Source organism: Rattus norvegicus, chromosome 17 (assembly GCF_021556685.1).
Source record: "Rattus norvegicus strain SHRSP/BbbUtx chromosome 17, alternate assembly SHRSP_T2T, whole genome shotgun sequence".
NCBI lineage: Eukaryota > Metazoa > Chordata > Mammalia > Rodentia > Muridae > Rattus > Rattus norvegicus.
The window spans coordinates 17,847,766-17,872,500 of NC_141550.1; the positions used below are offsets into that span (position 1 = coordinate 17,847,766).

General features: G+C 46.2%; 1 protein-coding gene across 17 annotated transcripts in view; it reads left to right on the plus strand.

The window, feature by feature from the left end:
* Kif13a (kinesin family member 13A) overlaps positions 1–24,735 on the plus strand; it is a 182,378-nt gene that overhangs the window by 138,986 nt on the left and 18,657 nt on the right. For 9 of the 17 annotated variants that reach the window (XM_087590885.1, XM_087590887.1, XM_087590888.1 and 6 more), the window contains 12 exons: positions 2,824–2,975; positions 5,043–5,175; positions 5,676–5,822; positions 8,952–8,990; positions 10,625–10,724; positions 12,760–12,886; positions 15,133–15,188; positions 17,139–17,263; positions 17,510–17,686; positions 19,064–19,156; positions 19,294–19,446; positions 21,112–21,189. In XM_087590885.1, the coding sequence (XP_087447011.1) occupies positions 2,824–2,975; positions 5,043–5,175; positions 5,676–5,822; positions 8,952–8,990; positions 10,625–10,724; positions 12,760–12,886; positions 15,133–15,188; positions 17,139–17,263; positions 17,510–17,686; positions 19,064–19,156; positions 19,294–19,446; positions 21,112–21,189 (1,380 nt within the window). 17 annotated transcript variants of the gene reach the window in all.

Below are 24,735 nucleotides of genomic sequence, written 5' to 3' on the forward strand. Positions count from 1 at the left end.
AGCAGGCTAGGGGTGACAGTCTGATGAGCCGAGGCCCCTCAGCCAGTCCCCAGCACCAGAAATGGCCGCAGGAGTCACCATCAGCTGCATGATGGAGCAGTGGGATTGGACACAGTCTTTTTAAAAAAATCTACTTTTTATTTTTAAATAAAGAATAAAGCGTATGTATCTTCTGCCATGTACTCCGCAGTATTATGTGTAATTCCCGGGTTTGAACAGGATGCCCTCCAACTGTGTAGAGTTTTTTTTCCCCCCTTGTTTTCTTTTTTCTTCTTTTTTCTTTTTTCTTTTCTTTTCTTTTTTTTTGGAGCTGAGGACCGAACCCAGGGCCTTGTGCTTGCTAGGCAAGCGCTCTACCACTGAGCTAAATCCCCAACCCTCCCCCCTTGTTTTCAAAGACCGAAAATTCCTCATGAATATAAAAAAATAAGAAAGTTTTTCTTGTTATCCCTGCAGTTTCAGAATCTTAGTCCTTTTCTCGGTCAGATCCCTTTTCTCCCCCTTCCCCCTCACACTGAAACCCTTCTTCCCAGCAGTCCCCCTCTGACTTCCACACCATCTCTTGCTGTGTCTATCACCCACTGGGTTCAGCGTTTCATGCCTGAGCACGGGTGGAAGGTAACGTATTGTTGGCTACACCACTGAAAGAGATGGCGCCCCTTCCCCCAGGCGTGTTAAATTACTACAGAGTCCTCCTCTGCAGCTCAAGCAGGCCTAGGGTGTGTTATGAGGCCTTTCCACCCTCCATGATCATCACGAGCCTCCTACCTTTGGTTTTGTTTCTGTTTTTTTCTTTTAAATATAATATATCTTATTGGACTTTGTAGAGCTCGTGATCTTCTTTACAAGTCATAGTGATTTGGGAATCTAGAAATCGAAATCTGAAAAATCCATCCTTGCAGTCTGTTTCTGCACAGGGGTATCCACCAGTGATTTTCTCCTTCTCATATATTGCCTTTGTCTTTATTTTATTTTCTTGTGAGAAGTCTGCTGTATTGCTGTGGTAGCCTTGAACTCCTGGGCCTGCCCTGTCCTCCTGAGCAGCGGAAACATCATTGCACATCCCTGCTCCCTGCCACATGTTTTAATAAGCTGTTTCCTGGGTTCCTGCCTCACCTTTCTGACTTCCTCTCGGCACTGTTACCTAATGCATTCTCAAAGACAGACTCTGTCCTCTGGTGAGGCTTCTCCTGGATGGCCTGTCTACACTACATTGCGTCTGTTCTTTCTGGCTCCAACTTAGAAAAAAGAATCCAGTTACAACCTATAAAATGTCCTATGTACAAGACTCTCAGATCTCTCTTTTTTCTTATATTAAGATTTGCTTCTCTCTCTTTTTTTTTTTAAAGATTTGTTTTATGTCTATGAATACACTGTCGCTGTCTTCAGACACACCAGAAGAGGGCATCGGATTCCATTACAGATGGTTGTGAGCCACCATGTGGTTGCTGGGATTTGAACTTAGGACCTCTGGAACAGCATTCAATGCTCTTAACCACTGAGCTACCTCTCCAGCCCCCAAGATTTGCTTCTTTACTTATTCAGTGTATATGAGTGTCTGGCCTGTGTGTCAGTACGCACACCATACCCATGCCCAGAGGCTGGAAGAGGGCGTCACTCTAGAGCCAGTGCTACAGGTAGCTTTGAGCCACCATATGGCTGCTGGGAACCAAACCAGAGTCCTGGGGAAGAAGAACAACTGCTTTAAACCGTCAGGTTTTCCTCTCTAACCCCAAGCCTACATTTCTTGACCTGTATGTGCCAAACCACATTGTCAAGAATCTTTAGTTAGAATTTTTACCGGCTATACTTACTTACTGCTTAAATTAGCAAGCAAAGCTATAGGCCTAATTACGGCATTTTCTTATGTCTGGTCTTTATACCTTGTTTTGTTCACTCCCCTCTCTGACTATTGCCTTCTCCCATACCCTTCCCCCCACACTAGTTTTTTTCTCTTCCTAAGTAATATCACCCCCCATGTTTGTTGTTGCTTTAAATAGTCCCATCCCTTCTTTTTATCCAAAGGGCCGTTCACATCAGGAAGACAAAGGCTAGATTTTAACTGTGTGCTGTTTAACAACTGTTTGAATACATACGGATGTCTAAGCCCCTGGGTTAGCAGTGTGAGTTTTAGAGGCTGTTGGTATTTTGTTTTGTTTGGTTACTTCTAAAGTATGTAGTTTGAACTAATTGACCATGTTTCTTTTCCTTCTAAAATTCTGGGTCTGCCTCCAGATGAAGTGAGAAAGGAGGTAGTATAAAGTTCAGTCAACTTAATAGCTTTTTCTGGAAATGAGTCAGGCATAGCTGCACCTGAGACTCAGCTTGGGCGCCCCAGGAGGCCCACGGGAAGGGAAGCGGCTTGGCTTGGAGCCTACGGAATGTTCCGGGTGACCTGCCACAGTTCTCAGGGAACTCTGTAAATTGGCACGATTGTGGGTTGGTTTTGTAGAGTGAGGGAAATTGAAGTGAGACACTCAGGAGCAAGAGCCTAGACCATGGAGGAATCAGATAGTTGGAGTCCCTTGCTCAGTAAGTCTCAAAGTACAGCAAGGGTCAACTGGAGGTCAGAGTGGCTCTTTGGAACTGACCATGAGCCAAGGGAAGAGAATTCTGATCCCAGCTCTGTACCTAAAGCCAGAAGTGTGAATTCAGACAAGTTGCTTTCTTCGTTAGATCCAGGTTTCTCTTCCTAGATCCCTCCCAGCTCTAACACTCTGTGGTCATTCATGCTTTCCTACAAAACAGGTTTACATTTGAGAGCAGGTACGTGGATACCGTTATGTCCGACTCTCAGTGTGTCTTCCTGCCTTCTTGTCCCAGGACTACGTGGTAACTGTCACAGAAGAATTCCTAGAGTTCATTTCTGATGGCGCGCTGGCAGTTGAAGTGTGGGGCCACAGGTGTGCTGGGAACGGAAGCCCCATCTGGGAGGTCGATTCCCTCCACGCGAAGACAAGGACATTACACGACAGGTTTGTTCTTGCTGTGAGCATGAGAGCTGGGAGTCAGGACCAGCTCGTGACCATAAGCGAGAGTACAGGCTTCAAACCCTGGGGGTTCCAACAAGTTGTTCATTCTCTGAGGCCATTTCCTCCCTTTTAAATTGGAATTCAAGAAGGAGCCACCAAGCATCAAAAAAAAAAACCACTGTACAAAGTGAGTCATGGCCACAGGAAGCTAAAATAATTGCTGTGTTTATGTGAAAAAAAAAACTTTATTTTACATCACATTATACACAAAAATTACTATGAGATAATCATATATTTATTTTTAAAGTTCTTATTACACTGTGTGTGTGTGTTTGTGTGTCTGTGTCTGTCTGTCTGTCTGTCTGTCTGTCTGTCTGTCTGTCTTTGTGTCCCAGTGTGTGTCTGTGTTCTCACAGATGGAGTCAGAGGACACCTTGCAGGAGTCTGTTACCAACTTCCACCATGTGGTTCCCGGGGATTGAATTCGGGTCGTCTGGTTTGAAGGCACGCCCCTTTACCAACTGGGCCACCTTGTTGACCCAGATCTCAAATTTAAATGAAAAGCAAAAAAAAAAAAAAAACAAAAAAAAACCTATAAATCAGGCAGAAGAAAATAGGATATCTTTTTATTTAACTTTATTATCTTTTTTTTTTTTTTTTTGAGACCTGATTTGGCTATAGTCTGAGCTGGCCTTAGTCTCCTGCCTCTACCTTCCATGTTTGAAGTTATAGGTGTGAACCAGCACGCCCTGAGTTTTTGTCGTCGTGGTTGTTTTAAGGAAGTACTTGCTATCTGACCCATCTGGCCTTAGACTTGAAATCCTCCTACCTTAGCTAGTGCTAGAATTACTGGTGTGCACCATGCTTCCTGGATCTCTACAGCTTCGAGATGGTCTCAGGCTCTCAGGCCACAGTAAGGAAAGCTTCCAGGGTGGATTTAGTCTGCATTGAAGGCGTAGTATGGAAATAAACAAGCAAACACAAGAAAAAAAAACCCTAACGTCTTTATCGTTTTCATAGCATTTCTAGAGACTATGCCTAGGTCTTTCCGCATGCAAGGCAAGCGCTCTCCCACCCAGCCGCAGCCCTAACGTTGGCAGTTGCATATAAACTTGATCAGTTGCCTCTTCTGTGACCCAGCTGTGCACACGTAGGTGCTTATCAGGGAGAGAGGAAGATTTAAATCCACAAATAGTGTTTGTGGCAACTTTACCAGTTTACCCAGTGTCCCAGTGAGCCCAGGTGTCTCTTAGCAGATGAACAAGCAAAGTACTAGATCATTCATCCAAGAACACTTGGTCAGCATTTAAAAATAAAAGAATTGGTCGAGTAGTTGTGGTGGTAGTGGTGCATGCCTTTGAGCCCAACATAGATAGATAGATAGATAGATAGATAGATGGATGGATGGATGGATGGATGGATGGATGGATGGATGGATGGATGGATGGATGGATGGTAGGTGATAGATAGTACATAGATGACAGATTGGTAGGTAGATAAATGGATGGGTGGGTGGGTGGATGGATGGATGGATGGATAGATAGATAGATAGATAGATAGATAGATAGATAGATAGATAAGTAGGCAGGCAAGCAGGTAGGTGGGTAGGTATATACTGTAGGACCGTGCAAAGTGGCTCATGTCTGCGTGAGTCCCAGCACTCAGGAAACAGGTAACAGATATCTGTGAGTTCAAGGCTGACTAGCGCTACATAGAGAGACCCTGTCAGAAAAAGAACCATTCATCCACTGCGCCATGCGATATAAACCAAACTCAGGAGTCCGTACCACATGATTTCGTTTTCACGACCTTTTAAAATAGGCAGAGCTAACTTGAGTTTGTCAAGGCCCCCGGAGTTCTACACCCGATCTGTGTCCATCACTTAAATGTAAGGTCTGGTTTGGCTGAGCAGCCTAAGAGTCCATCCCCCAGGGCTGTGTGAGCGTTAAATGAGGAAGTGACCTGTGAGGCATCCCCAGCACTGCCTCCAACTCAGCAATTGGATGTGCCTGACTGTTGCTCATAGCAGCCCTGGATGACACATCGCTTGCTGAGCTGTGGTCTTTGCAGGTGGAATGAAGTGACCCGGAGAATAGAGATGTGGATCTCCATATTGGAACTGAATGAGCTAGGAGACTACGCCGCAGTAGAGCTTCACCAGGCGAAGGACGTCAACACCGGCGGCGTCTTCCAACTCAGACAGGTATGAAGTTTGTCTTAGGGTTTCCATTGCTGCCAAGGGACACCATGACCATGGCAACTCCTGTTAGGGCAAACATTTCATTGAGGCTGGCTTACGGCTTCAGAGGTTCGGTCCATTATCATCATGGCAGAGACCGTGGCAGCATCTAGACAGGCATGGTGCTGGAGAAGCCGAGAGTTCTACATCCTGATCTGAAGGCAGCCAGGAGGAGACTGTGGCCAGACTTGAACATAGATATGACCTCAAAGCCCCACCTCCACAGCAACATACTTCCTCTAACAAGGCCACCCTTTCTATTCATGTCACTTCCCATGGGCTAAGCATATTCGAAACACCACGAAGTTTTTCGATGGTTTGTTTTTTCGTGTCTCTTCTCTACTCCGCTCTTAGAGTTTCTGGGAATATGCTATTTGTATGTCTGTTCTCAAACCATTTTCTCTTGTTTCCTTCCTCTGTCCCTATCCCTGTTCCTGGCACCTCCGTTGCCTTCACCTCTGCAGGGTCACTCCCGTAGAGTACAGGTCACAGTAAAACCTGTGCAGCATTCGGGGACGCTGCCACTCATGGTTGAAGCCATCCTATCAGTATCCATTGGCTGTGTGACTGCCAGATCCACCAAGCTGCAAAGAGGGCTGGACAGTTACCAGGTAAGACACGGGTCTGAAGTACTGTGTACCCAAGTCTGTCTGGGTGGAGCTTGGTTGGAGAGTGCTTACCGAGCTGGAGTCTATGCCTAGTATTTTAGAAATTTTTTTTTTAATTTTAAAAAGATCAAGTGACTACAGAGATGGCTCATGGGTTAAGAATACATACTGCTTGGGGTTGGGGATTTAGCTCAGTGGTAGAGCGCTTGCCTAGCAAGCACAAGGCCCTGGGTTCGGTCCCCAGCTCTGAAAAAAGAAAAAAGCAAGAATACATACTGCTCTTACAGAGGACCCAACCTCAGTTCTGAACACCCATGTTAGATAGCCCATAACCACTTGTAACTCTATCCCCTGTGGGTCCAACACTTTCTGGCCTCTGAGGGCCCATGCATACATGTGCACACACCTACACTCAGATATACATACATACACGTTAAAATCAAATATTAATTAAAAAATAATTAAAAATCAGTGCAGACAAAAAATTGATGTGCAGTGGAAAGCTTATTTGGGAATGCAAGAAACTGAACTCCTCACCTTCCCCCAGGTCTTATCTCCAACTGTTGCCTTTCTCTGGGAAAAAATGCTGTGTTTGACTAGTGTTGCTTGGTAAGGTTTACTTCTCAGTGCTCTAGTGGTCGCCTGCTTTGGGCTGCTTTCATTCTGCACCCGGCCCAGTATATGTGAACCTTGCTGCTGGCCCAATCCATGTGCACTGCTATCAGAAAGTTGCTCCTGTGTACCACCACGTTAAACCAGTCTTTACTGCTCTCCTTTTGTTATATAAAAACTATGCACCTGGTCATTTTGTCCCTAAAGTCCCCTGTCCTCATTAGGAAATGAAAAGATGCTGGGTGTGGTGACACATGCCTGTCATCCCAACACTTGGAGTGTGGAGGCAGGAGAATTGGACTTCAGACTCATTCTCAGCTTCAGCTCCATACTTTGGGGCTAGCCTGAGCTGCATGAGACCCTGAAGGGTGGGGCAGTGCAGAAAGCTAGTCTATGATAGAGGACATCTCTCTGACTTGCAAGAAAATATCTCCCCAGAGTTTAGGTGGTCATGAGCTGCCATGTGAGTGCTGGGGATCAAACCTGGGTCCCCTGGAAGAGCAGCCCGTGTTCTTAACCACTGAGCCATGTCTTAAAAGAACGGGTGTTTTGTTAAAGATGTGGGTTTGAAAAAAATTAACTGTAGCCAGGTCCTGCAGGTATCTTAAGAGTAGAGCTGGATGGTGAGACACATGCCTATATGTGTGAAACCCTGGCCTCAGTCCTCGGCCTCCAGAGAAAAGCTTGCCCTAGCCACACAGAATCAAGCTGTGATCATCGTCCTTCCCTTACCATGTTCAAGGTCGTATCTGCAGACTGTCGTTGGCTCAGTGCTTTTACGGTTGTTTTGTCTTAATTGCTGAAGCCAGTACACTATACAATGATGTTGGAGCCTGTAAGCTTGGCTAGGTTTGGGTTGATGAAAGCACCTTTTTAGTCTAAAAGATGATGCTGCGTTACAGTTGTCTGTTCTTCGCCACAAAGAAAATCAGTTCAAGGTAAATTCTCTCAGCCTCCAGCTACCACCCAATACGTTCATCTCGCGACTGCTGGGGATACTGTAACAGGCTTTAAAAGACGTGTGTTCTGAAGTATACATGTGAAAAGGATTGTAACAACATTGCAATGACCCTGTTTATTTTCTCGTGTCACTAATAGAGGTTGTTATAAATTTAAATAAAAGACTTCACTGGGCAGAGTAAAACATTCCTGTACTCCCAGAATTTGGAAGACAGAGGCAAGAGGACCAGTATAAGCTCAAGGCTAACCTGATCTACAGAGAAAGTTCCAGTCCAGCCAGGGTTGCATAGTGAGACCCAGTTGCTAATGTGATGGTGATGAGGAGGAAGAGGAGGGAGAAGAAGAAGAAAAGAAGGAGAAAGAGGAGGAGGAGGAAGAGGAGGAGGAGGAAGAAGAAGAAGCAGAAGAAGAAGAAGAAGAAGAAGAAGAAGAAGAAGAAGAAGAAGAAGAAGAAGAAGAAGAAGAAGAAGCAGAAGCAGCAGCAGCAGCAGCAGCAGCAGTTATCATCTTCATCTTCATCTTCATCATCATCATCATCATCATCATCATCTAGGCTTTCTGTAGTCTCCTTTCGAAGGAAAATTGTCTCTACCCAAACTCTTGGTTTCAGCTTGGTTCTTTGTCTTGCCTAATGTTTTTTACCAAATTGTTACTTTGGATAATTATTGTGAAATTCAGCCATGCCTTTGGGGCAGTTGTGGTCCGTCCATCGTGGACACTGATAGCCGGTACATTCCTGTGGCTCAGCTGCCCCCGCAGGCGCCAACACTGAACATTATGTGCCCATAGCCTTAGGTCCCCAGGCGTTCCTGTGGCAACTTCATCCATGAATGAACTCCAAGGAATGCCGCTGGGGATGGAGACTAGAGTCCCAGCTTCTGTCCTGAGTGGCCACCATCTGTGAGAACCTTGGATTAATCATTTCTATATTTCTATATCCCTATAGGGTCTCAGTGAGAAGAGAATCTCTTAAGTCCTTTGTAGGTTAGCCTTTCTGTCTTGCTAAGATCATCCCAAACCTCAGACAGCCTGCCTGGAACACAGGTCACCCGTGATAGCAGCACGAGGCCTCACCTAGGGAAGTCACTTTCAGTCCTTTTCTAAGAGAATTCTCTTTTAGAATATTTGTTTTCCTTACTCTAAAAAAGAAAAAAAAATTCTTCCAGGTGTTAAAATGACTCGATGGGAAAGGTGCTTGCTTCCAAGGCTCACAACCCGAGTGTGAGCCCCAGAACCCACACTCACAGACAGACAGACAGACAGACAGACAGACAGACAGACACAGAGACAAGACAGACAAAGAGACAGACACGGACAACTAGAGACAGACAGAAGGACAAACAGAGATAGACAGGACAGGCACAGGGACAGACAGACAGATTGACTGACTGACTGACCAACCAACTGAAGAATTTAATCCTTCCTAATCTTTTGGGACTCGGTGAAATGCTTTACAGTGCTAATGTTGTGTGAGGCGCCCACTGTAACGTGTTAAATGGTTCTCCCTGTGCTGTCAGAGAACGAAATGCATGTCCTTTCTGTTTATGTTTTCCCCACCAGAGAGATGAGGAGAATGGCGGTGATATGGATAGTTACCAGGTATTGCCACCGCTGTCAATCCCGTGCATGGGGCACAGCTCTCGCTAATCGCCAGCCTTCGCAAAGCAGAGGCCAGGGAGGGGGGGAGACAGGGCCTCGGAGTGAGAGTGTGCAGTTCCTCACTTACTTCTGATTTGCTCTGTATGTGATCAAGGACATGATATTATCCTCTCGATTTTCCTGTTCCAAATCTGCACTGTTTGCTCTGCCGGCTCTGGTGACCAGCCAGTAAAGCCTTGCCAAGCGAGACAGTATGGCTGTACTAATGAGTACCCTCAAAAAAGCGCACTGCTCCCCGTTCACAGCGGGTCCACTCTTGTCTGTCCTCCATTAGACTCCACTTTGCCTCTCCCTGCCGGAAGATGAATGTTACTCTAAATGCCATTTGACTTTTTAAAAAGCACTTTCACTGGGCAATGGGCTTGGAGAGTATGCACAGATCTTTGTTTTGTCTTATTTAACCAGCGTCCCCTCTCACCGGGGTCAAGCTTAGTTCACCATGTTGAGAGTTTAAATAGCGGCTTTCTCTTGTTGGAAATGGAAGAGAGGGGAATGAGCCGTTGTGACAGACATAATATACCTAGTCAGCCTCAACTAGCCTGCTGAGCACGGTGGGTGGAGGGAGCGTGGTCAAAGCAGGCGGCGAGACCAGGCGTGGTTTCTGTCTTTGTACTGCTTTCCCGCTCAGGTGGAAAGGGTGTGAGCCTTCCTGTGGGGTCAGCCATGGAGACTTTGTAGGCAAAGCTCCTGAGTGCCATCCGTCTCCTCTTAGTATCAGGAGGTCCCCATTAGAATTAGGCCAAGGAGCATCAGGGACAGACTTGGTGGGTCTTCCTTCCCTACTTAAAGCTTTACTAAGAAGGGATGAAAGTGGACAAAACCAGACCTTGTGGGGTAGGGGAGAAGGTCAGCATCCTCTTAGGTCTCAGCTGTGCCATCCACTAACGTCTTACCGCTTTGGGCATGCTTCCTGCCGTGTTCACAGTGGAGTCCAACGGCTGCTTCTGGGATTTCTTCGAGCATGGCTGACTGCATGGGAGTTTTTGCATGGGCGGTTTTTGGTTGTCCTTGTGGTGACGGTTGACTGCGAAATCTTTGCAGCAAGTTCTGAAGGTTTTCTGCTGACCTATTATATGCCTTTCGGGGGAAAAAAAATCACGTGTTAATAACAAGGCCATTGAACTATGGACTACATAAATGCCTGTCACCCCCCCTACCATTTGACGTTCTGTGCTTTGAGCTTCACTTATGGTGTCCTGCTTGAAATCGCACCTCTTTCAGCGAATCACTACCGTACAAATGCACACAGACACGGGTGTGCATACACATAGCCCAAAAAGCATCCTGCAGCATAAAAATCTTCCTGTTCCAGCATCGTTCAAGCCTGTCTTGTCTTTCAGTGTGACTGTCCTTCTAAAGATCCAGGGGCTCTGATTTCTGGGTGCCAGCATCCTTGGTCAGCATGGGGCATTCAATCTCTGCTTTCTTACCGATTAATTAATCACCATGACATTCAGTGGCCTTTCCTAATGAAAAGTTCCCCCCTATTTAAAAAATATTTAATCATCTTTTCTATACAAAGTAAACCATCATCTACATGTTCTATAGAGAAAAATCTTCCCTCTCGTTGTCAGGAGGAAGACTTGAATTGTGTAAGAGAGAGATGGTCAGATGCGCTCATTAAACGACGGGAATACTTAGACGAACAGATTAAAAAAGTCAGCAATAAAAAAGGTATGTGATGGGGTTCACAAGATGGCTCAGCAGCTGACGGCCCTCACCCCCAAGTCTGACAACAGGCGCTCGGTTCCTAGAGCCCTCGTGGTAGGAGAACCGACTCTTGCAGCTGTCCTCCCTCTCATGTGCACATGTGCTGGGATGTGCTTGTCCCCCACACTAAATAAATACGTGTAAAAAACTGTACAAGGGAGTAAACTCTTCCACAAGTAGTTTTTTCCAGCATTGTACAGTGGCCAAAAGGAAAACAAAAGGAAAAGAAGAATCCTTGTGAGCCAAGGGTGGTGGCTCATACCTTTAATCCCAGCTTTTGAGAGACAGAGGCAGGTGGATCTCTGTGAGCTCAAGGCGAGACTGGTGGCCATAGTAAGTTCCAGACCAGCCAGGGCTGCATAATAAAACCCCTGTCGTGAATGATTGAATGAGTGAGTGAGTGAATGAATGAGTGAGTGAGTGAGTGAATGAGTGAATGAATGAATGAGTGAGTGAATGAGTGAGTGAGTGAATGAATGAGTGAGTGGATGAGTGAGTGAATGAATGAATGAGTGAGTGAGTGAATGAATGAGTGAGTAGATGAGTGAGTGAATGAATGAGTGAGTGAATGAATGAATGAGTGAATGAATGAATGAATGAGTGAGTGATTGAATGAGTGAGTGAGTGAGTGAGTGAGTGAATGACCAAGCCAACTGTGTGCTCTGGCATTGACTTCATGGTCACTCGTGTGGTCAGTATGTGTGCACATTGCTCCATTTCATGTTGACAGTTTCTCTGTGGAAAACCGTCTTAGCCCAGTGAGTCCTGGTTATGTCTGTGTGCCTCGTCCACTGCTGAAAACGCAGCTAGCATACCCAGGCTACCCCGGAATTGAGTCAGGAGCGTGAAGGTTTAAAAATGTACCCAGTAAATCCTTTTCATAATGATCACGAAGGAAAATGAGAGTTTTACAGAGGGAGGTGTGATACTTTTAAATCGTCTGTCTTTGTAACATGGCTTGTCACTTTATAAGCCACGTCACACCCAGTAATAAACTGGATCATTCTAGTGAGTGTGTAATGTAGATATGGTGTGTATTCTAACTCTTCCCTAGATACAGCTCCGTTAACTCCCTACACACACACACACACTCACACACACACTCATACACAGACACACTAACACACATACTCAAACTCACAAAGACTCATATACACAGACACATTCATAAACATAGACACATTAACACATATACTCATAGGCACATACACACACACTCACACACATACACACTCACATACACATACACACACACATACACACTCACAGACACATACACACTCACACACACACATACACAGACACACTAACACACACACACTCAAACTCACAGACTCATACACAGACACATTCACATACATAGACACACTAACACACACATATACTCACACACACATACCTACACACACACATATACACACACTCATATGCACACTCACACACAGACTCATACACAGCACACCAACACACACACACATATACACACACTCATATGCACACTCACACACAGACTCATACACAGACACACCAACACACACACACATATACACACACTCATATGCACACTCACACACAGACTCATACACAGACACACCAACACACACCCCCACACACATTCTCATCTACACACGCTCACACACACACATATTCACAGACACACACTCACATACACACACTAACAGACCCACTCACACTCACACACGTATACATACACACACCCATACTCACACACAAACACACACTTGCACACACGCACACACCTACCTCCTGGTCACCGCCCCAGCCCTGTGCATTTCTTCTGGCCTCTGCTCCCAGGAACTGGTGTCCCGTCCTGTCTCAGGCTGACTGTTCATGCTTGATCTTCAGAACCACACTCTCTTCTTTGGAACATGGTAGACGTGTAAACCATTCCGGACGTCCCAGATGAAAATCTAGCTGTGTTAAGTTTGGCAGTTGCCCCTCCTCTCGCTGCTAGTCATGATCTACTGTCACTCTACAGAGAAAACAGAAGATGACATGGAGCGGGAAGCCAGGCTGGTGGAGCAGTGGGTGGGGCTGACGGAGGAGAGGAATGCTGTGCTGGTGCCTGACCCTGGCAGCGGGATCCCGGGGGCACCTGCTGACTGGTAAGACCACCCTTCTCTATGCAGGGCTGGCAGGGTGCTGGGCATTGCCTGTGGCCAGAGCTGTGCAGATTGCTTTTCAAGATCAACTAGCTGCAGCTGAGAGAAGGGCCGCCCATCTCCAGCACTGACTCCTCTCTCTGTAACTTCCCTACAGCAGGGAGCTTCTTCCAAAGGTCACCTGACTGGGAGTAAAATTCTGAATACATTCCCCTGTTCCTTTGCATAAACAACTTGGATCCTGTTTCCTCCCTCTAGACTGAGAAAGGTTTCAAAACGTACCGGAAGAACACAGGAAATAGATTTTATTAGCCCTGGCATGTGTTTAATTTGGCCAGTATTAATGTTAGGGTGCAGTGGTTCTCATGCTTCCTAAGGGTGACTCTAATACAGTTCCTCATATTGTGGTGACCCCCAACCATAACATTATCTCATTGCTACTCCATAACTGTAGTTTTGCTACTGTTAAGAATCATAACGTAGTTTTGGAGATAGAAGTTTGCCCTGTAAGTCGAGATCCACCGGTTGAGAACCACTGGTATAGCATAAGCACTGAAGCATGATGGGATAAGTCAGCGACTCAAGCACCCGACCAGCACTTGGTCTGCTCTTAAGAAACAGCCTAATTGTCCTGCCTCAAGTCTAGGAGGAAATAAATGGCCTGGATTAGTGTCTGGCTTGAGCCCTTGTTAGTTTTGAGTGGGTATGAAGTAACCTCGAACTTGGTAAGTAACCAAGGGTGGCCTTAAACCTCTGATCCCTCTGCCCCCACCTCCTAATGCTGGAGTTATAGGTATTCCCCACCACACCCATTTTAGACAGCTCTGGAGATTAAATCCAGGGTTTTGTGCATGCTAGGCAAGTCCTCTGCCACTTAACCATAGTCCCTCAGTTGTGTTTCTTAAACTCCTTTCTGCCTTTATTCCCAGTATGAAGGTGGGACTGTCTGTGTGCTGTTGTAAGACTCAGAGATAATACACATACGGAGGCTTGGTCATTTGACATAGCATATATATTATAGTGCATATTGTATGCATACAGTACCTCTCGTGCATGCTTATTTAATGGCAGCTAATTCTCCTCACTGCAGAAACATGTCCTGGACATTGACTTCTGAGTTGTTTTGTTGTTGTCTGGGGTTTGACTTGCTAGAATAGAACCCAGGGCCTTCTTCATGTGAGGCAAACACTCTTCTGTCGTGTAGCCCAAACTTTGTTCTGAGTGGTTCCGATAAAGTTCAGCATCCCTCCAGAACACGGGACACACGCGTCCAGATCTGCTCTAGGCAGACACAGACACATCGGTGGTGTTTCTGTCTCTCTGGATAATGGAATTGGGATGGATGTCATGGTCCTGAGGATATGGGAGAATCCACGTCTGCAGGCATGGACTTGCAGCCTGCTTTTCTCCTCGCTGCGTCTGTCTTCGTGTTGGAATCCCATATGCAGTGCGGAGTCTCTCTGCAGGGTGCTCCCTGTGAGCAGTCAGCTCGTTCCAACCTTCCTCTTCCTCAGGGTCTTCCCTAGTCAGTCCTCCTCACTTCTGCCTCCCTCGTGTGATGTGTTTCCCAGCCTTGATGTCCTCTTGGGTGTTCATAAAATGTCACCCTCAGTCCCACCCTAGACCTGATTCAGAAGAGGACGACGTGACCGGAGAGCTTACAGAGCCCTGTGAGGTGATTCTGACAAAGCGGGGCCAGTTTGAGCAACACACTTGCTGGTCTCTGCTACACACAGCACTGCCCTCCACGGCTTGTGCTCACTCCCTTGGGGTTTCTGTCGGTTGTCTCTCTTGTTTACTTCCTCCGTGTTATTTCATTTATTTTTTATTCTTTGGTGTATGAACGTTTTGCCTACATGTATATTATACACACCTCATGTGGGCCTGGTGTCGGAAGAGGCCAGGAGAAGTCATCAGACTCCCCTGGAACTAGAGCTATGGAGAATTGTGAGCCACGGTGGGGTGCTGGGAACTGAGTCCTCTGAGTGCTGGGAACTGAGTCCTCCGAAAGAGGAGCAAGTGCTCCTAACGGCTGAGTTATTTCTTAGGCCCCTTGGACTGCATGTCCCCTCACACCCAGAGACACATACACAATAAAATAAGCATAATAAAGAAACGTAATGGTGTGACGTGTTGGTTCCACATACCCCACAGTGGGTCCCTTCCGTCCCCATGGCCCTGCAGTGCTTTGTTAATATAGAATATAGAATACATATGTTCTTACCATTAAATTTTGCTGTTGAATTTAGGGTCCCACCTCCTGGCATGGAAACCCACATCCCCGTTCTCTTCCTGGATCTGAACGGTAAGAGGCACTCACCCATCCCACGATCGTCGAACTCAACTAAGACCGCCGTCTCCTCAGACTTGCGGTATTCTCGTGCATAAATTTCTCTGGCAGTTATTGATAAGACAGACTAGGTGACAGTTTGGCTTCGGTCACATGCATAAGCGTGGCGTGTGGTCACTGGAGGAGAGATGTTCACAGGAAGCAGCCAGGACTCTGAAAACGAGAACACAAAGCATGTGATCTGAGGTAGCAGCAACCGATTTAACCTGCAAAAGGATCAGCCCTGGAGGTTCTGTGTCAAGCTTGACAGGGGCTGAGGGGTTGCATGTCCGACTAGTGCCCTCAGCCCTCAACCCCCCAGCAGTTTGGGGACCATAAATGACCATGCTCTTACCTTGCACTGAGAGTTGTTCTGTAACTGAGGGCCTAGCGTGTGTAAGTTCAGACTCCCCACCACCACCCAGTACAGTTGTGGGGTCAGGCATCCTCCGAGCTAAGACAAGAAAACTTCTGGGCCAGCCAGGTAACTTACAGTCTGTCTCGAAGTAAAAGTGTTTGTGTTTATGTGGGGGTGGGGCCCAATATAGCCCATCAGGTAGAGGCTTGCGTGTAGCAGCCTGACATCCTGAGCTTGACCCCACATGTTGCACACTAGGAGAGAGCTGACTCCCAAGAGCTGTCCTCTGACCTCTACGCATGTGCAGTGGACACATGAACCTGCAAGTAGACCCTGGTGTGCGTGTAAATAAATAGACTCCTAAGGGCGCAGGGCTGGGTGTTTAGCTTGGTAGTAGAGCAATTGCCCAGTGGAGCTCAACCTCCAAGACTGAAAAGGCTAACAGCGGCTCTTGAGTGTGACACAGAGGTCTTCAAGATGCTTGAGAAGTGAAGTCCCATCAGTATGAATTCTTTTTTTTTTTTTCTTTTTTTCAGAGCTGGGGACCGAACCCAGGGCCTTGCGCTTGCTAGGCAAGCGCTCTACCACTGAGCTAAATCCCCAACCCCCAGTATGAATTCTTAAGTAGAATTCAGAGAGAGGAAAGAAAGGAGGCACACACGGTAGCACACACTTTTAATCCCAGCACTCAGGGGACAGAGGGAGGCGGATCTCTATCGGTTTGAGGCCAGCCTGGTCTGCACAGTGAATTCTAGGACAGCCAGAGCTACATAGATCTAGTCACAAAAATAAATGGATGGATGGATGGATAGATAGATGGATGGATAGATAGATAGATAGATAGATAGATAGATAGATAGATAGATAGATATGAATTTAATATGAGTGTAAGTGGGACAATAAGCTTAATTGAAACTAGAAAATGTCTACATGTTTAGGGAACGTATTTGGGTAGTTAGAGGGTAAGACCACCCACGGAAGACACTCTATCCTATAGGGAGCCCCCAGGGGAACTCTCTGACCACCTTAGTTGAATTTTAAAACAATAATAGCTACTGTGAATCTATGACTATCTATTTCAATTTTAGGATATGAAATAAAAAATAAACAGAATCACCAGTATACTTTATCCACGTTGTGTGTATTTCGGGGCTGAGGCGTAGCTCAGTGATGGAGCGTGGGTTCAGCCTGCATAAGTTCTTGAATTCAGTCCCTGAACCATCATGTTTTTAAAAATCATATTATGTGAGGTAAAGGGGGTCAGGCAGGGGCTAGAAAGAGCATCGTGAGAAGAGAGATCTGAAGGTAATGGACTCCATATCATGTGATTGTCATGTGACATGACAACAGAAGTAGGGGAGAGGGAAACCAACAAGCAGGGTCACAGGAGAAAATGCTATCGTGAAACCCGTTACTTTTTAGGATGAATTTTTTTTTCAGTTAATTTAAAAAAAAAAAGAAGTACAAAGTGGAAAAATAAATTTGAAAGACATATTTTACAATGTCAGCACTGCTTAAAAGCTGACTTTCTTTGTTCTGTTCTCATCCCGTGCCTTGACCTTGGTCAGCGGATGACCTCAGTGCCAATGAGCAGCTGGTGGGCCCCCACGCGTCGGGAGTGAACTCCATCCTGCCCAAGGAGCATGGCAGCCAGTTTTTCTACCTGCCCATCATAAAGCACAGTGATGACGAGGTAATACCCCTGGGGCTCTCTCGGGGTCTTCACATGAGCACAGGGGCCCCGTCGGCCCCGTAAACAGCTGTGGTCAGCTCTGGGAGAAGGGGACGGAGGGCATCGGACAAATATCACCATTCCAAATAGACAGAGGAGGAAATCTGACCACAGCAAATAGGGTTGGTTTCCTTCCTCTGGGATATCTCGCAAACTGCTCCACCTGAGGAGGCTTACTTCTGTCCCCCAACTTTCTGCTACTCCCAGGTTTCAGCCACAGCCTCCTGGGACTCCTCGGTGCACGACTCTCTTCACCTGAACCGGGTCACACCACAGAACGAGAGGATCTACCTGATCGTGAAGACCACCGTTCAGCTCAGCCACCCGGCCGCCATGGAGTTAGTGTTGCGGAAGCGGATTGCAGCCAATATTTATAACAAGCAGGTAGTGAGGGGACTGGCTTGCCGTAAAGCGTCCAAGGGCACAATTAGCTCCTCTGTGTCACCTCAGCTTCTGGTAGACAGCAGTGGTAGAACCCATGGCCATGGTGGCCAGATGTAGACCGCAGAAGGAAACGCTAGCCCCAGACTCTAACCTTACCACGTTCATCGGTTAGGATATCCACACTCTATGGGGCTGGAGGCATGGGCTCAGCAGTTAGGAGCACTCGCTCCCATCTAGAGAATTTGCTTCCCAGCGCCAGTGTCAGGTGACTCTCCTTGAACTGTAACTCCAGCTCCAGGGCATCTGACGCCCTCTTCTTCAGGTACTCCCACATACATACATACATACATACATACATACATACATACATACATACTACATGCATACCCACACACAGACAGACACACATACAAATAAAATGGACCTCTTTAAAAAGAACTACAATATTTGCAGGCAGCTGCCGATATGTGAGGCCCAGTCATGTTAATGGCAAGGCAGACTCCTATTGCTTGGCTAAACTCCATGGCATAGGTGCTGTCTACAAAACCGACCTCCCTGTGTTCTTCAGACTGTCCTAGGACAGCTGGCTAACCCTAGAAAGATGAAGGGCAGTTACCTGGGGATACCATGCCTCTGCCTGTCTGACCCCCAATCACAGTTGCTCTTCATGGTATCCCTGGGCGACCTTGGCTGAAACTCACTGTGCAACGCAGGCTCTCACAGACGTGAAGCCCTGAGTGCTGGGATTGAAGTTGTGCATCACCACACCAGGCTGAGAGAAGATGTCTTAAAGGCGTTTTATTACGTTTATATATTTGTCTAGTGTGTGTTTGCATTTGTGTGCCTCTGAGGCATGTGTGGAGGTTGGAGGATGCTCCTCCCACATGTGGGTCCTGGGGCTCAAATTCCGGTCACCAGGCAGGGAGGTGATGTCTCTACTCACAAAGCCATCTTGCCAACCAGAGTTGGATTTCTAGGTTTAACATTCGGTTTAGTTTTTTTGTTTGTTTGTTTGTTTTCTGCTCGTTTCTTTTTCTTTTCTTACTTTATTTAATTCATTACTTGAGACAGGGTTCATTCAGTAGCCTCAAACCCTTATATTGACTGTGTGACCCAGATGAGCTTTGAAACTGAAAAAGAATCCTCCTGCCTCAGCCTCTCACATACCAGGATTTCTAGATGTGAACCGCCATGCCCAGATTGTTTTAAATTCGGGGATTTTGTGTTTTGGGGTTTTTTTTGTTGTTGTTTTGTTTTGTTTTGTTGAAAATATCTATACTATTTGAATAACAATACTTTTCCAGTTTGTAGAATATTAGGTATTTGTCTTAGATTTGTCATGTAATTTACTCCAGCTTTCCTTTCCTTTTCTACCAGAGTTTCACGCAGAGTTTAAAGAGGCGAATATCACTGATCAATATATGTTACTCCTGCGGCGTGACCTATGAGATAGTGTCCAATATACCAAAGGTAACAGCTGCTGCTGCTGCAGATGCCTGTATGTGAGTGGAACGGGGGTGTCGCTTCTCAGTGCTTTGACAGCACGTCGCAACCCTTAGGAAGACGCCATTCACAGAACAACAGTCGCCTCCTTTCTGTGCCTTTAGGCTACCGAGGAGATTGAGGACCGGGAGACGCTGGCCCTCCTGGCAGCTCGGAGTGAGAACGAGGGCACTTTGGATGGGGAGACGTACATCGAGAAGTACACTCGGGGTGTGCTGCAGGTCGAGAACATCCTGAGTCTGGAGCGGCTCCGGCAGGTAAGTAGCTGGCTGTCTAGTCCTGAGGATGCCCTTGTCAGCTTTCCCAAGCAGTGGACAGAGATGAAGCAGACACCCCTCAGAAAAGGAGTGCTTGGATAGCCATTTCCTTAGTGAAAGGACTCTGACAGTGCATGTGTGTGTGTGTGTGTGTGTGTGTGTGTGTGTGTGTGTGTGTGTGTGTGTGCATGCGTGCGTGCATGCGTGTTACGTGTGTTTTGTGTTTGCTATACATGTGTGTTGTACACATGCGTGTTTATGTGTTACGCTTTGTATGTGTATAATGTGTGTTGAATGTATGTGCATGTTTGTGTGTGTTGTATGTGTGTGTGCTATGAGTTGTGCTTACATGGATGTGTGTGGGTGATGTATGGGGTGTGTGTGTGTGTGTGTGTGTGTGTGTGTGTGTGTGTGTGTTTTGTTTTTTTTTTCTTTTCTTTTCTTTTTTTCGGAGCTGAGGACAGAACCCAAGGCCTTGCACTTGCTAGGCAAGCGCTCTACCACTGAGCTAAATCCCCAACCCCGTGTGTGTGTGTTTTAATAAAGGATCTTGCCCCGAAGACCTGCCTGGATTAGAACTCAATATATACACTAGTCTGGTCTCCAACATGTAGCTATCCTCCTGCCTCTGCTCTCGTGCTGGATTACACATATGTGCTGCCACACTAAGCCCCCAAGCACCGTGTTCGAATGATGTAAGTATATTATATGGCTTAGTGGTCAAGATCACTCTTGGGTGGAAGTTCTGTTATAATTCCTTTTTCTGAAGAGAGAGTTGAGGCCAGAAGTTACCCGGCAAGGCAGCGGTATAAAGCCGTGTATCATCCAAACGGATTGACTCTGAAGTCCTTGCATTGAGCCACATTTGTCACTCCGTTCCTAACAGTTGGGCATCTAAGTCGCCAGACTGATGTGTAACTTAAAGTAAGGCGGTAGAGCTGGTGGAGGGCTTGCCCAGCGTGCGTGAGAACCTGGGTCTGAGCTCTGCTACGGCAGAAACCGGGCATGGTCTTCCTGTACACTTGTGGTCCCAGCATCTTCAAGGTGGAGGCAGGAGACTCAGAAGCTCAGTTACCTTTGGCTGTGTGATCCAAGCCTGACCTAGGCTATGTGAGATCCTCCACATCAGGAAATATCATTAATAATAATAATATTATTAATATTAATATAAAATATTGCACTTGGCAGCAGTGCTGAGATGTGTAACATGTGCACGTTCCTTGGGGACCGGAGCTGACCTGACAGTGCACTGGGTGACTAGAAGGGTGCAGTTGGTGTTTTTCAAAACAGTCTCCTGTCGGTGTGGAGCACACTGAAGGCGGACACAGGAAAAGCCCAACAGCATCATTTCTTAGGACGCCTTCGCTTTCTTCTGCACACGTGTATCAGTTTATAGCATGTCCTCTGCTCAGCAGTGTTCCTGGTCTGTGTTTGGAATTTTTAATTTATTTGAAAGATTTGATTGATTGATTGATTGATTGATTGATTTTTGTTGTTGTTTTAAAAAACATGTGGTCGTTGTTCCAGTCTTATAATATTGGTTTCTGTGTGTGTACAGTTGAAGTGGTTTTTACATTTGTGTTTTCTGAGTCTTCTAAAATAAACCCGCGTACAGTTCATAGCCATATGAGACAGTCATAGCTGTTTGCTTTGCTGTGTTTACAGGCCGTCACGGTGAAGGAAGCGCTCTCCACCAAAACGAGGCACATTCGGAGAAGCCTCAGTACACCGAATGTTCACAACGTGAGTGCACCCAGGCAGGGTCCTGCTGCTCCTGTGACTTACTCCGAGACTTGGGGGTGGAGGGTCTGAGACCACAGGAGGTTGGAGCTTACGTGGTGGGAACAGGGCACACAGTACTAAATGGGGCACCCCAGAGGGCCGAACCTCTTCCAGCGGCAGGGAGGCAAGGGCAGATTAGTGTAAAGACCACTTCGCAGCAGTGTCTTCCCAGGCACAGCCAAGTGAAGGAAAACCTGGGACTGACCCCTTCCCTTCCTAATGTGAGGAACTGCCAGAAAGTGATGTAAAACGCGGCACTCAGTACCCTACAGGTTACTCCTGAACACAGTGCACGCATTAGAAGTAGATAACACGGGGTCGAATGATGCCTCAGAGCAGCGGTCCTCAGCCTTCCGAGTGCTGCAGCCCTTCAATACAGTTCCTCATAGTGTGGTGACCCCAATCCCAAAACCATTTCTGTTGTTACTTCATGACTGTAATTTTGCCACTGTTATGAATCATAGTGTAAATTTCTGATATTCAGGGTACCTGATATGCAACCCCTGTGAAAGGGTCATTCAACCTCAAGGGGTTATGCCAAAGAAAATAGCAATTCCCAGCAACCACAGGTTGAGAGCCACTGCTGCGTTAGTGTGTAAAGTGCTTGCCACGCAAGCCCGAGCACCTGTGTTTGGATCTCTACCATCCACATAAAAACCCTGACGTGGTGTGTCCCTGTGAACACGGTAACAGGAGACATAGGAGTGTGCAGGCCAGCCATACTAGCCACAAGTGGCAAGTAGAGAGTTCAAAGACCCTGTCTCAGAAAAGGAAGCTAGGAGACACCTGAAGTCAAACTCTACCCTCTACACGGGTGAGCATAGACAGGCACACGTGCACACACACACATGTGCATACACTACACTACACTCACACACATGAAATAGGCAATAAAAGACTCAGGAGTTATGAATTGAAAGCATCCTCCCAGGTTGAGGATGTAGATCAGGGGTAGAGCATTGGCCTAGCATGCGCTTGCCCAGCTTCAGTCCTCAGTGCTACAAAGGAAGACAGGAGATACCTGCACACTCGCGTGCGCAAACACACGTGCACGCACACACGTGCACACGATTTTGTCCTTTTGGGTGTCTTGTTTTGTTTTGAAGTAGGGTCCTACTATGTCACCCTGGATAGTCTCAAACACACAGAGATCGCCAGTCTTTACCACCTAAGTACTGGAACTAGGTGTGTGCACCACTATGCCTAGCTAATTGAAAAAAAATTTTAAAAGACACTGTCCCAATTATTTATCAAGGAAGAGCTCACAATACAGCTTGAAATAAGCTTAGAACTAACTGATCATAAAAATATACATAAACCAATAGTTGCAGAGCATAAAGTGGTATTTAAATGAATATCCTTAGCCCTAAAATGCCTATTCACCATGTCCCAGTGAGAATTCTAGACAGCACAAGAAATGAAAGAGCAAGAATATTCGTAAGGAACACAAGGCCTGGAGGGATGGCTCCATCCAGCCAGCTCAGAGCACTGGCTGCTCTCCCAGAAGCCCCTGACACCCACACGGCAGCTCACAACTGTCTTTAACTCCAGGTCCAGGGGCTCTGGCACCCTCACAAGACATGCGTGCACCAATATGCACAAAATAAAAATAAATAAATCATTAAAAAAAATAACTACAGAGGACTCATAAGACGGCTCAGCAGGGAAAGGCTCTTGCTGGCTAACAATCTGAGGTCAGGTCCTGGAACCCACGCGGTAGAAAGAAATACCAACTCCTGCAAGTTGTCTTCTGAACACACACACACACACACACACGGGCACAGACACATACAACAGGCACATGTGTTCACACACATGCACAATAAATAAAATGTAGTGAAAATGTTCAGAAATGTATATATGTTAAGAAGAGTTTAAAAGTAGATGTGGGTATAGTGGTACACACTGTGATCACAGCAGTCAGTGGACTAAGTCAGGCCAGCCAGGGCTGTGTAGAAGTCTAAAATAAAAAAAGCAGGCAGTATCCTGATCACTGGTACGACATTTATGTGATGTACTTGATGTACATGGATGTACATGTACCCCAGAACCAAAGCATAAAATAAAGAAAACACACTTGTAAAGTTATTGTTTTCAAGCGTTGGAGTATGTATCAGCCCCGGGCTCTAGCTTTAGATAATAATATTCAAAGAGAATAGTTCCCACACCAAAAAAGAAATACTAAACTGAGTGGTGGTTGCAAACACTTTTAATGCCAGCACAGGGGAGGCAGAGGCAGGCAGATCTCTATGAGTTTAAGGCCAGCCTGGTCTATAAAGCAAGTTCCAGGACAGCCAGGACTACACAAAGGAACCCTATCTTGAGAAAGACCAAAAAGAAAAAAAAGAAAGGAAAAAAAGAAAAGAAATACTAAATGAAAATTTAGGGGTTCAGTTAGCGCATTCCAAATGTGGAAAACTTCACAGGAAAAGCGTTACCAGAGAGAAGCAACTAGCAACTAGTCAAGAGTCTAGGAAATGAACTTTAAAAAGCAAAAACAAACAAAAATTTCGATAGGACTTTTTAAGATCATCCTAAACTCCTAACATGGTTTTTAAGGTAGGTGGATGGCAGCTTGAGGCCAGCCCAGTCTACTTTAGTGAGGTGCTGTCTCATAAAACAAAAACGGAACAGAAAAAAAGAGAATAATAATCCTGAGACCAGGGCACGAAGCCACAGTGGACAGAGATGGCAAAGGATTTGTCGCAACATGTTGTCTGTGGGCTTCTAATCAATCTCACCAATTTACCAAGGCTGACCTCAAATTCATAATCCTCCTGCCTCAGCCTCCCTAAGACCTAGGATCGTAGGTGTATACCACCACGCCTATCCCATCTGTCATAGTGTGTAAGTGAAAGCATGAGTAAGAAGCAGGATAAGGAGGTGGATCAGCAGATAAGGGCACTTGTTGCCAAGCCTTGTGACCCGAGATCCATCCCAGGACCCGGAGGGTTGAAGGGGAAAACTCATTCCTGAAATATCTCCTCCAACTTGCGTGCATGCATGCCATGGTATACACAGACACGCGCAGACACACACACACACACAAATGTTTAATGAAAAATCATTTGAAAATATTAAAAGCAGCCTAGGTAGCCACCAGTAGAAAAAAAACGGAACCAGAATCATTACGCTATAAAACACCACAAATAGGGGGTTGGGGATTTAGCTCAGTGGTAGAGCGCTTGCCTAGGAAGCGCAAGGCCCTGGGTTCAGTCCCCAGCTCCGGAAAAAAAAAAAAAAAAAGAACCAAAACACCACAAATAGTAATATAGCACCTACGAAGTGTAAAATATGCAAATTAATACTATTTATTATCAGCATATGTCCTTATGTAATTCTAGAAATAGTGTGAAAGTAATAAACCCCAGTTTGAGAGTAGTCATGGTGCCTGGTGAGGGAAAGCAAGGGAAGAAAGTCACAAGGGTCCAATCTGTGCCAATAGACTTATAAAATAAGAAGGAAATTAATAGGTGTACGTGGTGCATGCCTGTAACCCCAGCACTC